General features: G+C 41.0%; 1 protein-coding gene across 13 annotated transcripts in view; it reads right to left on the minus strand.

The window, feature by feature from the left end:
- The window catches only part of CADM1 (cell adhesion molecule 1), a 350,114-nt gene that overhangs the window by 40,282 nt on the left and 295,175 nt on the right, over window positions 1-14,657 (minus strand). For all 13 annotated transcript variants that reach the window (NM_001038558.2, XM_024975307.2, XM_024975306.2 and 10 more), the window contains 2 exons: window positions 13,553-13,711; window positions 586-685 (listed from right to left, as the gene is read on the minus strand). In NM_001038558.2, coding sequence (NP_001033647.1) covers window positions 586-685; window positions 13,553-13,711 — 259 coding nt within the window. The remainder of the gene's footprint in view (window positions 1-585; window positions 686-13,552; window positions 13,712-14,657) is intronic.

A 14,657-nucleotide genomic window follows, 5' to 3' on the forward strand; every position in this document is an offset into this window, starting at 1 on the left:
TCTCCCTTCTGCAATTATATATATATATATATATATATTTATATATATATATATATACACATTCCTTGAGAAAAATTCCCAAACCACTCCTTACTAACAAAAATATTTCTAGGAGTCACTTTTCCTTGAGGGAAGAAGCAAAATGAAAAGTAAGGCACATTTGCCTACAGCTGGCCCTAAACACAGCAGCTTAATTTAAGTCTGAAAACCATCTTTCCAGCAGCTTAAGACATTAGCACAGAAGGTAGCAGATATATCATTAGATTGTGGGCACACTAAAAATTTATTAGGATTATTTTATGTGGGTAAGAGAAAATAGTTCTGACAATCATGCTGATGATAATAAAATAGAATTAGCTGAGATTTCAATCTTAGCTGGCATTTCATTTTTCTCCCCATCCTCACCCTTAAGAACCACAGATATTTATTCCACTATTCACTGAATATTCTTTTATTTCCTGAGAAAGATCTTGCATCCTTTACAGCAGGAGACAGGTGACAGGCCGAGGAGTTGTGAAGGCACATGTCCGTGTTATGACATTTACTGCTCATGACCCTCTGCCAACCTTGGCCTTCAGAACTTACTGGGGCTTCCCGATGGCTTCACATGTTAACTCAAGCGCGTCCCCTTCCCGGGTTAGGCCTTGTAGAGGGTAAGTCATCTGAATATGCACTTGAGGCTTATCTGTATGACAACAACACAAAGTATAATGTTTAGCAAATGATATCATCAGGCAGAACCAGACTTGCATGCTGTCACAGACCCCATTCTACCAGCACTCACACACTCCCCATCCTCATGCTTTCAGTAACATCCTTCTAATTAGTGAGTAATCCTGGCATTTGCTCAAATTAAATTGCCTAATAACTCTAAGGAGTGAACCACAAATAGATAAGAGATTCATAAGCCAACTGTGCCACATCAAACATTTCCTGTGAAACACATTTTGTTACATTGAAGTTTATCTCCAGACTCACTCAAGCTAAAGGAAACTCATTTGCCTTCATGCTGAGGTGAAGCCACAGATATCTGTGGTGCTCAGAATTGATACATTTTATCATAGATCATATATTACTATGTGACAATATGTTGTGACACTGCATATTAATAAGTTTGCCTCTTGTTTTCAAATAGGAAAGGCAAAACTTCTGAATTCCATTCGAGTGGCTCCAAGAATAAAGAACTGGGAGGTTTTGCTGGCCTCTAAAGAAACTCTATGACATCTCAAGGTAAACACATCAGACGTAAGATGACTGACAGTTACTGAGGGTCTACTAAGGGAGGACCCACCCCTGGTGGTGGAAAATGCCCTTTTAGGGATGAGAACACTGGTAGGTACCTAGAAAATGATGTAGGTCGTCCAAGGTCATAGAGATAACATAATGAGACAGTCCCAAGAAATGTATGTTTATAGGAATTCAAACCACATTTCCCAATGGCAATCCATAATTAAAGCCAAGTGTATCGAGTAGAGCTTCCTAATGCAGTCAAGTACTTAGGTATTCTGAAGTGACACTCTCCTAAGGGAGAGAACTTTCACGATGTCAAAGTTTCACGATGAATAGGTATTCTTACTTCCACTACCTATTTAGAAACTGTGAGTTTGTGGGGGTGTGGGAATGAGTGAGGAATGCTAGGAGGTATAGGTACTAGGGAAGGAAGGGGAGGGGTCAGAATTAATTTGGATACACACACAAATGTATTTACAAATAAAACCTGAATGGGTTTGGGAGGGTTTTTGTCCCCCTATACTGAACTAACAAGCTAGTGATCCCTAAATCAGTTTTCTCATTTAATTCTGTGGCTCCATAAATGTATATTTTTGGAAATGTACCGAAGAGGTAATACATGTGAGAGGGCAAGACATCAGTTGGCTGAAAGGTCAAGCCAATTTCCATAACTTTACTTTCTTGGACAATCACATCATTCAAACAACAGCCCCTTGGCCTTTTATAAGCAGTGGTTCGCTCATTATCATTCGCCCTGTGGAATGAGGGCGCAATGAGAAATACGGTGGGGTTCAACCGTCTCAACCTGCACACAGCCAAACAAGCCACATGAGGTCCTCTCTAGGGATGGCGGCATTGCAGATGCATTTTTACAGTTGTGTTCCTAGCACTGGATCTTTCTGACTCTTGAAAACCATGTGGCATTGAAAAACCTTTTGAGAGTGGCTTCCTGTGCATCGGTGCGCACTGCGTGCTGAACTGGTAACGCTTTCCGAGGAGCTAAGTCACTTGCCAGAGAACATAAGTTAACAGGACTGAAAGCTCCAGCTGACTCCTGCAAGCAACACGATTCTATTCTTGGACTTGTTGGCAAAGGAAAATGGCATAGAGGTCTCCAGATACTGATAACTGGGTGGGGATGCTAGTCATTAAGGAAAGGCAGAAATCCTCATAAACAGGATGGCCCTGAATGAACACTGACTGCTGGTCAAGAGCTCCTGGACACCCTCCTTTGAAAGTTACAAATAATACTGTAGGCTATATGCAACCGGTGGGTGACATATGGGGGTCTGTTTTTTGGGTGGTATAATACATGTGCGCACAGAACTGGGTGGTAAAATTTATTTTAAAAAACCCCACAAGATATCAAAGAAAAAAGGGGAAGAAGGTTATGCCATTGAAAACACAGACAATAAAATCCTGGCTCCCTTACAATTCATACTCAAAACCAGCAGCACTTCTGGAGTTTCTGGTTAGGAAACCTCTGTCATCCTTACCCAGGAACTGTTCTGAGGAAAGCTAAATTCAAAGCCTCAAATTTGGGCTGAAATGTAATACTTGCTTATAGGTTAATCTCTGATCCAAGCAAGGTCTACATTTTCCATGCACCGATGACTTCGGTCCATTAATTAAGGAGAAGCAGAGTGCTTGCGGCCGACGTGGAAGGCTTTTTTTGGTCCTTTTTCTTCTTTGTGTAATTTACAAGCAAACAGACAGAGCATATTTCTCAGCACAGTGCACTAAGGGTTTTACATGCTCAACTTCCATTAATAATAAAGACAGTGTTGAAAATCTATCCACCCTGCCTTTTCAGTACTACTGAGTTTGTTTTAGTTAAATGCCTTTTATGCTCCTAATGGCTATTTACCAGTTGTCAATGGCTCACATAAATTAGGAAGAACATGCTAAGGTCTTGCTGTACCTGGGATTTACATAAAAAAAAAATCATATACTAAGCCTTAGAAAATACACTTTCAATTTTGATAACTGATTTTCCCAATTTACTCTTTAGGTTTCTGGAGAAACATCTACCATCTACTTATAGGTACAGCTGCCACAGTTACCTTAATAGCTGGCTAGAAAGGTGAACATTAATCTCACTTGTATTATACAGAAAAATGTCCTCCTCTGTTGACACACGTAGTATTTATAGGCATATTATTCGACCGTGGGCAGCTGAGCTATATTTACGCCCAACCTAGAAACCAAACAGAGGGTTTATGTGCCAAGATCCATCTCCGGGTGAAGGAAACTTAGAAAACAAATTTGATCTCCACTCCTTTGTCCTGAAAGAGGAACCTGAGTCTTCTCAACAGGTGGAATAGAAACCCTGGGGCTCTGCTGGCACCTCTAGAACCCAGGGCTGTTAGATTTCCCCAGGAAGATCCTGACTACAATCTGAGTGTGTCAAAATACTGAACAATCCAGATGGCTGATGGAATAGTCCAGAGCTCATCATTTATGCTTTAATTATGTTCATAAATCAAATGTTATAACCCACCAAATCTTTTTTGAAACACAACCAGACTCCAAGATTTATTTTTAAGTAATGAGCTAAGTAAGGCCTGGTACATTTTCTGGGTGATCATTTTCCGCCTCAGTTGGTGTTGGAAGGCACAAGGCTAAAAGCCAGATGACACTTTCTGCCCAAGTGCAATAACTGTCCAGAAATGTATCGCTCAGAATGGCTTAATGTCATTATAAAATGGAACTGCTGTATAAAAATAAGAAAAATAGTTAGGTCTATGCACTCGTGGAACATTACAGTTATAGAGATGGCATCACCAACAGACAATCAATTAGGTCAAGGGATCTGAGGTTTTCATAATACACTGTAATTTTTAAAAACCCCTATAAAAGACACATTTAGCAAGACTGCTATAGCAGACAAAATTTGGCCATTAGTCAAAGTCGCACAGAGGGTTAAATACCAGGAGACTTTAGGTCACACTACAGTAGCAGCCAATTAAAAAAACAATATTAGAAAGACATTCTGATTTGATGAGACTTTCCTTAAATGGACTTTGCTCTCTATAAAGGGGGGGATATATATATATAAAAGGAAACTCTTAAAGAGGTTAGAATGGCTTGCTGGCAGATTACAATTGATTTCATGCCAGTTTGACCTTGCACCGTATTCTATGATCTTTTCAGAAGATGAAACTCAAGACTCTGGAACCTGTATTTCACTTTCCCATGTAAATGAAAAGTCACAGTCTCCTTCTCTCTAGATCACTGAGCTCATGTATCAGGTCTTTACAATTTCTTATTTTTAAAAAGAGAACACTGTGGTTTCCTTTTGCCTGGGATATTATCCTTCCCAGGTACCAGAGAGGAGCATTGCTGAAATAAGACAGCACGGTGGGAGAAGACCTGTTAGCCCAGGGGCTCCTGACACTTTCCCTGCCTGAGAATTCAAGTCAGAGGACGTGGACCTCACATATTTGCTGATGCGCTGACTGCAAAGCAGATCTAGAAACACGAGCCCCAGTGTGCTTCTCCAGGCTCTTCGTGTGACTGAGATTTCCTCCAACATTCTGAAACACCTGTTAGAGTGAGACTGGAGGCCTCTGGACCAAGTGTTCATTTTTTGGGCAAAGACAAGGGCAGGGTGGGGGCCCAGATAAATCAGACTGACGGGAGGCAGTGTGGGTCTGTGCCTGTGCATTCAGGTGGGGAAACTTTACCTGAGGGTCTTTGTCAATCATGGAGGATTACTGCAGTTCAGAGGAGCATGGGGATGCCAAGATGAACCTGAGATTTGGTGAGGGCTTAGAGGTAAGAACTGACCCCTATAACACGGCTGCCTAAACTGTTGGGCAAGGCCGGTTTTGCTCTGAAGGAGGGCGATGTCTAGTGACACAAGGAGGTTGGGACTAGTCAGAGAACAGAGTCACAGCAAGCTCTCCGAGGAGTTAAAGAGAACATCTTGCAAAAGGCTTGCTTTCCATTGTCATCATACATTCATGAATAATTTTCACTGCCGTTTATTTTGTTTGTTTGCAAGGTGAAGGCCCTCCTGCTGTTACATCTGCTGTATGAATCGGAGCACTTAAACGGCACTTCTTCGAAGAGGGCTGAGCTATGATGAGTGGGATGAGTCAGGCCTTGGAGGATGGATGTGGGACCGAAGAGCATGTGCCACATCACACAGTAAAATACAATTTCCTCTTGTTGCAACTTGTAAGTAGCTTTGTGGATACTGAAATGACTGTTTACTCAACAAAATCAAATTTTATTCTGTGATGTTGTGGCAGAGAGTTGCTCCCAGTGCCTTTGAAGTGGGGTGCACACTCACCCACACAGCACTCTTCCAGATCTATGAGAAATCTTCAAAATTTGAAAGTGAACACTGGGTGAGAAAACCCTCATAGCAAGAGTGTCCGCACAAGAATGTAAGCTCTGTGACAAGAAAGGTTTTCGTTTTTTGTATCCCTGGTGCCTAGAATAATGTCAGTGACTGGAACATGGTAGGCATTTAGTATGTATTCACCAAGCAGATGAATGAATGAAAAAGTTGGGAGATGTTGGGGAATGGAAGTCTAGCTCTGCTACTGGTTAAACGAAAACTAGGAGACCATGAATTCACCTTAGCCCTGTTCTAAGACAGACAAGTCACATTAAAATTTTCAAGTGTTTCTTTGAGCAGACATCCAGTTCAACAGGGCAGTCCAACTGAAAATAATTCAAAAGGAGCTGGGGGAAAGGTTTCTATAAAGATGACATGGAAGAAAAGCAAGGGAATTATTTGATTGGCTAGAGCTAAGCAGTTGCCTTCAGAGAAGGCAATGGCACCCGACTCCAGTACTCTTGCCTGGAGAATCCCAGGGACGGGGGAGCCTGGTAGGCTGCAGTCCATGGGGTCGTGAAAAGTCGGACACAAGTGAGCATCTTCACTTTCACTTTTCACTTTCATGCATTGGAGAAGGAGATGGCAACCCACTTCAGTGTTCTTGCCTGGAGAATCCCAGGGACAGGGGCACCTGGTGTGCTGCCATCTATGGGGTCGCACAGAGTCGGACACGACTGAAGCGACTTAGCAGCAGCAGCAGCAGCAGCAGCAAGCAGTTGCCTTATTTGGGAAGCCTGGTTAGCTACCTGTGACTGGCTGGGTTTTATAGTCCTGGAGTGCATTGAGTTTGGTTTAGGTTTTGGTTTGCTTACGTAAGTTACCAGGGTATTAGAATCACCTAATTAGATTGGTCTAATGGCCTCCTTTTTAGTCACTTTTAACAGCTCTTATTGCAAAACAATCTAGCTCCCCAAATTTGAGGTTCAACCCATGTGTTCTGATTTACATACTTTCATTTCATTACACATTTCTTTAGCATTTTGGGTATTATTCCAAGGTGGTATCTTAAGGGAAATCATAAACAATGGTGTTGAGCCATTCTTTTCATTTACTTTTTTGTTAATCACCTTAAGTATAGGAAGTTTTCTTTGGTTGTTCAATATTTTTTAAAACTTTTTTTTTAATTGAAGTATAGTTAATTTATAATGTTGTGTTAGTTTCAAGTGTACACCAAAGTGGTTCAGTTTTATATATACACACACATTTATATATATATATATTATATATATATATATATATATTCTTTTTCAGATTCTTTTCCATTATAGATTATTACAAAATACTGAATATAGTTCCTTGTGCTACACAGTAGGTCCTTGTTGTTTATCTAGACCATATATACTAGCATGCATATATTAATCCCAATGTCTTAATTTATCTCTCCCACCCCTTATCCCCTATGATCCCCTTTGTAGCATTCTTTTTAGATTTTGAGATGTTAACTCTACAACCATTTAAACTTCCACAGACTCAAAATCTGACCTTGAGTTAAAACCATTGAGAGTGCACATTAGAAGACGAGTTTCACTACACTGTATTCAACGTTCACAGCCTCAGAGACTCATCTTTCCTAAATACATCAGGTCAGACATTGGGTGAGATGTGGGGAGACAAGCCTCTTTCTGCAGGGTGTGCCTGCAGGAGGCAGGGGTGACGGCAAAGGCTTTCTTCCCTGGGAGTCATGTCATTCAAGTCTTGCTCACAATGGATTTGGCCCAATGTCTTCTCTTTGATTTTTCAGTATCGGTGACTCAAGCCTCTCGCCGCTTTGGGCACTGCAAAACGCCTTGCTAACACGCCAAAGAGTTAATAGCATCGGAAAACTGGACCTGCCTCTACTCTGTGTTAACACAAAAAACAACAGTTTAAAACATTAGTTTCAATCAGGGGGTCCCCCATGCCTTCATTAATTTTCAGAAGGAATAGTAAATACTGAAATAACTTCCCTGAAACTCAATTCATCACTTTAAAAAAAAATAAAAGAAGGGGACAGTGGGAGGAAGAATATATATTCTATTAAAAAAGAGAGAGAGAGAGAAAGATCAGAGGAACAGGCCAAATCTGAAAACGCCAGCTATTATGCTTTGAAGAATACAACCGGGGAATAGAATTGATGGGGGAGAGGATGGGACACGGGAGCTGCCGTGGCAAACAGTGTCTTATCCTCCACTCCAAAGAGGAAAGATTTTCCTATTTCCAGGCTTTTCTCCCTCCTTCACTGGAGGGCTCATCAATACAAGAGAAACATTTATTTTGGCCCAGATAAAGAACAGGTTTTGATCATCTCCTCAATGCCTGATTTTCCCCTAATTGAGGGAGGGAAAGAAAAAAAAATCTAGCCTTTGGTGGACCCTGGATGAACAAGAATATGGATTTACAAAATACCTGGCTATATCAAGTCAATAAAACTCATTTTGAAAATGATGCCCATGAACACGATTAACTGGCAGATGATAATCAGAGCAGGGAAGGCGTTCAAAACACCCATTTTTAGAGGCTTTGTCTTCACTCGCCCTTTCAAAACTCATCTCAAATTTTTTTTTCAGATACGTGCACACACAAACCCCTCACTTAGATGAGGGTTTCTGCAAAACATTTTAAAGAGCAAGGCTACGATGGGAGAAAGCAAAAGACACATAACGGTGATTCCAGAGCTTCGGATTCACCTCGGTCCAGAGTAAGGCTCCCCCCCTTGCACAGCAATGTGAATTCCACACTGAGGGTCACAGCTTCTCTTTGAATTCCCAGCTTATGTCTCTTTGTGTTGCCACCTTGATGCTATTTAGACAGTTTTCTTTTAACGCTCAGACAGTGAACTGTTCTCCTTTAAACAGGCTTTTATTTGACAAGAGTGTTGGCTCAGATCTGAGGCTCCACTAACCGAGCTACAATTCTACCACGTTCTGCTATAATCAACCCTGTTGTAAATTTCAGCAACGCTATACACACAGACACGGGAGAGAAAGAAAAAAAAACACCACACAGAAAGAGTTTAGGGTCATACGTTTCAGAACATTAAAGAGCAAAACTGTTCTCTGCCTAACATCTAAGGAAAGAGAGCTTTGAATTCCAGCTCGCGAGCATAATTATTTTCTGTTTTAAACATTTAACTGCGTGCTGCTGCCGTATCCTTGCTGAGTCTCAGAATGAAAGCTGGAAAACTAAGAGCCCTACTGTACGTTCTTCCTTCCCGGCAACGGTCCTATGAGAAAACCTTATTAATGAGCTTGCAAACGAGCACCCAACAGGGAAATGTCACAAACAAGAGCGGCTAATGCCCCAGAAAATCAAATAACTGAACACTTGGCTGATTGTGGTGCTTTTCATATTTATAATAAAAAAAGGGAGGGGGGACTTTAATTCACTAATTCTGAGAGGTCAACACCTTGCTGAACAAAACAACTCATTTATTTATGTTCAGAAATCTCCAGATGATAAATTACATCGATGTTAATCACTTCAATGCATACTACACAATTAATAGCTGTGCTCACCAAAAACGTAAGGATTATTAAAAGTATGACAGCATACACATCTGGCTGATTTTTCACGTAATTGGGCACAACAAAATTCTCCTGGTACCACAAATAAGTGTCCTAACAAACAAACACTGCAAAATTCTGTGTTCAATTAATTAGGTCTTAAATCCACAAGAGCAAAGGATTTCCAAGTTGGAGCTCAAGCCTTGTCTTCCAGGCAACATGGTGGCATTCTGTGTCCAGGGGGTGGGCAACCCTTCCCTTCATTTTATCCCTCCTCCTTGCCCCTGTTATTTAAAAAGTAAGACATTCAATGGCATGGCATACAGTTTAGGTTTTCATTATTTCATTTCCTTTTTAGAAATAGTATTTTCTAAAAGGACATAATTTATACAGTATTCAAAGCCATTATGTGTCATTTTACACTGTTCTTATCCTGATTAATATCTATCCATCTTAGAAGAGGCACAGAGAGGCTTCCATAAAATTTCTTGCAGCAAAAAGGCCACGGTTGAACTCAGTATCTTTAATACCAATCCTATCAGGTCATATTTGCCTTGAAGGTAGTCTCATTTACCCAGGGTAGAGTAATTCTTAGTCTGAGGTCCATGGACCAGCTCAGGATGTCCTGGTGATAAACTAATGTTTATCACCAATAGTGTAAGAAATCTTTTTATGTGGCAAAGGGAAGGAAATTCAAAAATAATAGTTGTATGCTTATTTTACTGTTTACTAGATAGAATACACCTAGCAAGTAAAACTCATAATTTTATAGGTGTTTTTGCACAGGTCTTGGTTAGGTTAAAGTAATAAAATGAAAAATTCTACATGAGATAAGGACACAGATGACCTGTGGATTTGCTAAAGCTTGTGATGAAATTGGCCCTCGAATAACTAAACTTAGTAAAATTGTATAGGATAAATAGATTCCTTATACTGGAAGCAAAACGTGGTGAATGTTCATCATTTCCAGCTCTATAGCTGGAAAAGGATTTAATTTTTAAAGGGGTCAATGATCCACAAAAGGTTAAGAACTGCTGATGCCAGGGTTTGGGCCAATTAAAAAAATAATGGTCTATTGTAAATAGTGCTGCAGTGAAATAGAGAACTAATAAAGACCTAATATATTGCACAGGAACTCTACTCAATACTCTGTAATGGCCTATATGGGAAAAGAACCTAAAACAGAGTAGAGAGAGATATATATGTACGTATGTATGACTGATTCACTTTGGTATACGCCTGAAACTAATACAACCTTGTAAATGAACAATTGCTGTTGTTGTTTTCGTTCATTTGTGTCTGACTCTTTTGCTACCCCCTGGACTATATCCTGCCAGGCTCCTCTGTCCATGGGATTTCCCAGGCAAGAATACCAGGGTTGCCATTTCCTTCTCCAGAGGACCTTCCTGACCCAGGGATCGAATCAGAGTCTCCTGCTTGATAGGCAGATTCTTTACCACTGAGCCACCTGGGAAATCCATGAACTCCAATTAAAAAAAATAACGGTCTAATGTTACTCCTCACAGAGTATCTGGACTAATTCACCACCCAAGAAGACTGGCTACTGAATCTTATGCATTCAAGTATCTCTTCTTTTCTCAAGCCATCCAGATATGGTGTGGCTTGTCTGTAGAGTGGGGGCGACCATGAGAGGAATGGAGTTGAACCCCCAACACCAATGGCCAAGGTATGAGAAAGTTCTAGCACACAGTGACTGAATGCTTTAGGTATCCGAAGCATGAGGCTTCTTGTTATCCATAGCTGCTGGTGTTCAAGCAGAGTAAAGCTGGTAGGTAATGAAGTACAGAATTCTGATCATGTCTGAAGATGCTACTTAAGGAATTTCTGGCTGACTGGGCAGATTTTTCAGTAGTGCTCTAGGAAGGCAGGTAAAGAACGGCCAGGTGACCTTCTTGAGAACAGAGCATCTTATTTAAGGTGCCAAACCAGACTATGAATTCCATTCAGATTAACGTAACACTTTGTAATTCTTAACCCTCTTTTACACAAAAAGACATGACATTTTCCCTCACATACATTCCAAGAAGCAGAATATCAAGGATAAGATGTGTACATGGCTTATGCCGAGTAAAAGAATGCAGGCTCCCATAAAAAGGTGCCATGTTAGAGCTAAAAAGGATCCAAAAACGTGTCTTCGATTTGAGGAAGGCATTATAGTCACTTTCCTGCAGTTAAGGGCTAGCAAGACTTTGTAAGATTGAAGTCAAATGGATTCAGATATGCAGCTTTATTCCTTTTCTTAGAAGGACAAATCTCACTTGAATCTTCAAAAGAAAAGGCTTTATAAAGATCATTAGCAAGTCTTCCAAGGGGTAGGAGGTGTAGTGCTTGAAATATTTTGCATTCGGGAGAGAGTATAACTTTTTAGGTGGGTGGGGCTATATTCTATTTAGAAGACGCCCTGGGAAAGTAAGAGTTTAGGGGTGGGAACTGGGTGAATAGCTACTCAAGTCTCACAAAAGAGCTAATGCATTATTAAAGCTAATGGGCCCCTACAAGGAAAGTTAATGGATGTTAAGTTTGCTTAAATGAATTACATATTAACCAAGTCACAAGAAATCTACTATCTGCCAATTTAGGTAATATCTGATCATTTCTGTTTTCCCATTATAGGGACATTACACCACAATAGTTTTAGTGATATAAAAATTATAAGCATGATGCCCATAATGAAGGTACATAATGAAGTAGATGAAATGAGTTAACAAGAAAAACCTGCATTATGTAATGTTAAATTGAGCCAGGCTCATAGGGTAGCTTGCAGTGGGATAGCCTGGTAGAAGCAACTTTTTATAATTTTCCCCATTCCCTGTTTTGCAACTTAAATAAATGATAAAAATTGTAGGGGGTGTGAATGATGGCCCCTCAAATATAGGCCCACTTCCTAATGTCTGGAACCTGTGGCTGTGACCTTATTTGGAAGTGCGATCTTTGCAGATGTAATTAAACTAAGGATATTGAATTGAGACTATTCTGGGTTATCTGGGTGGGCCCTAAGTCCAATAAGTGTCCTTATAAGAGACACATAGAGAAGAGAAGACGGCTAGGTCAATATGCAGACAGAGACTGGAGTGATGTGGCCACAAGCCAAGGAACACCTGGAGTCACCAGAAGCTACAGAAGGAAAGGAAAGATCCTTTCCTAGAGCCTTTGGAGGGAGTCTGCCCTGCCAACACCTTTATTTCAGACTTCTGTCCTCTGGAATGGTGAGGGAATAAATGTCTGTCGTTTATTAAGCCACTGAATTTGAGGTAATCTGTTATGGCAGGCCTAGAAGATTAATAAAATAATCATAGAGAGTAACGCTTTTCCTTTATTCAATGCTCTGTCACTGTCATCCAATCAAACTCTTGTAACATTTCACTAAGCACACTCAAATAGCACCTGGATCTGCAGAGGTCAAGTTACAGAAGCGTTTTGATAATAAGTTGAGAAGTTGACTACTTAGCCACAACCTCAGTGCAAGAAGAACTGTGTGCAAAAAACACCTTATTCTTATCCATATGTAGGAGAGTCCAGAGGATAAGATGAGGAGACAGGGCTCAGAGAGGAGAGACCTCACTTATCATGATCCAGTTTTTATTGATGAAGCCATCAAAACTGTGGCACCCATCCCAAAGAGTTCCAGTTTTAAACTCGTCAGTATAATTTAAGCTAAAATGGAAGAGAATGTGCAATTTAAAACAAGATGCTGATGTTCATTGGGAATAAAATCCCTTCTATAAAAAAATCCAGCACTTATGATAGGGTTAATAAAGCCAGGGGGTGGAAATTACCCTAGATTTTGAAGTTGGCATAGAAATGATTACAGTCAATATTCACAAAATTTAATTAATTAAGTCATGCGCTAGAGCAGATTGGAAATATTTTCAAGTTTTACATTTGGGTTAAATGTAGCATTTTCAAAATCCTCATTGGCATTCTGTAATATGGCAGTGTTTCAGTAAAATAATCCTTTGATTATTTTTCTACGAAGACAACAAGATAAAAATTCTATCTAAACTATATAAAAACATATGTATTTAATAAGTGGCTTCTGAAGTGTGTGTTTTTTTTTTTTTTTTTTAAACTGCTACTCTATATCCTCAGAATAAAATACTTGGGTAATGCTATGGTTTTAGTATTTGTGTCCCACCAAATCTTGTATGTTGAAATCCTGATCCCCAGTGTGATGGTAGAGCCTTGGGGAGGTGATTAGGTCAGGAGGGTGGGACCCTCACGAGTGGGACTAGTGCCCTTATGAAGGTGGTTCCAGGGAGATCTCTAGCCCTGCCACCATGCAAGGACATAGCCAGAAGGCACAAGCCAGGAACCAGGAAGAGGGATCTCACTGGGACGAGATCATGGTGTTAACTTGACCTTAGACTCCCCAGCCTCCAGAACTGGGAGCAATACATTTCTGTTGTTTATGAGCCACCAGCCTGTGGCTGCTTGTCACCGCAGCTAGAGGACTGGGACAGCTACTCACACTGTACTTCCAGGTACCGCTGGGTCTGCAGGTTTCCGGTGACAGCAGGGTGCTCCACCTGACAGATGACTGGAACCCCGTCATCCTCCTTGTGCACCTTCAGCATCAGCTGACTTGTCACAGTGTACATGTCTGACCACTCCTCCACCTCTGACTTGCCTGGGGGGCGGGGGTAGACAGGAAACATACCAGGAAACCAGAGCTGAGTCAATTTCACTCTTTTCTTAAATATCCCCCCCTCCCTCCGTGGGCCCACTATTTTAACAAACACACATAATGGAAGTCACTTGGAATAAGGGTAATCTGGGGGTACATAACTGATAAAAAGATAATTTCCTACTTTTCAGCCTCATGGGAAAGTATTTAAGATAAAATCACCTCCACATACTATTGACTATTATTTCTATTTTTGGCTGTGCTGCGTCTTCATTTACGTGCCCCCGCTTTCTCCAGTTGTGGTGAGCAGGGGCTGCTCTCTCGATGTGATGTGTGGGCTTCTCGTCGTGGAGCACAGGCTCTAGAGTGCTGACTCAGTAGTCGTGGTGCGTGGGCTCAGCTGCCCCACAGCATGTGGGATCTTTCCAGGGCTTGACCAGGGACTGAACCAGTGTCCCTTGCATTGCAAGGTGGATTCTTATCTCCTGGGCCACCAGGGAAGCCTACTATTTACTGTTTTTATTTAAATACATGCTGCTTCTATCTTAAAAATCTCCCACGAAAAGGCAGCTGCAAGTTGACCCATTTTGACATCTGACTGCTCAAGGCATTTGGGAGGAGGGAAAGAGAAGCACTTCTTTTCCCTGACAACCATCTGAACTTAGCATAGCTACTAGGCTGTCGTGCAGTTTAAAAATTCCAGGACATCATCCACATCCTTAAATAATTCAATTGGAGTAGAGATATAAACAACCCTCTTCACCCACCCCCATCAGCAACAATTAAGAGGGAAAGTAGCTAGATGGATTGGCGTAATTGAAACTGTAATTGAAATGTTTAAACTCGGAGACTTTTGGAGGAACCCAACAAGTGCAGTGGCAGTGGGCAGAGCAAAGTGAGATACAGGCTTCAGGCCAGAAGGGGGCCACGTCCAAGAACACCCGAAAAA

This window comes from Bos taurus, chromosome 15 (genome assembly GCF_002263795.3).
Source record: "Bos taurus isolate L1 Dominette 01449 registration number 42190680 breed Hereford chromosome 15, ARS-UCD2.0, whole genome shotgun sequence".
NCBI lineage: Eukaryota > Metazoa > Chordata > Mammalia > Artiodactyla > Bovidae > Bos > Bos taurus.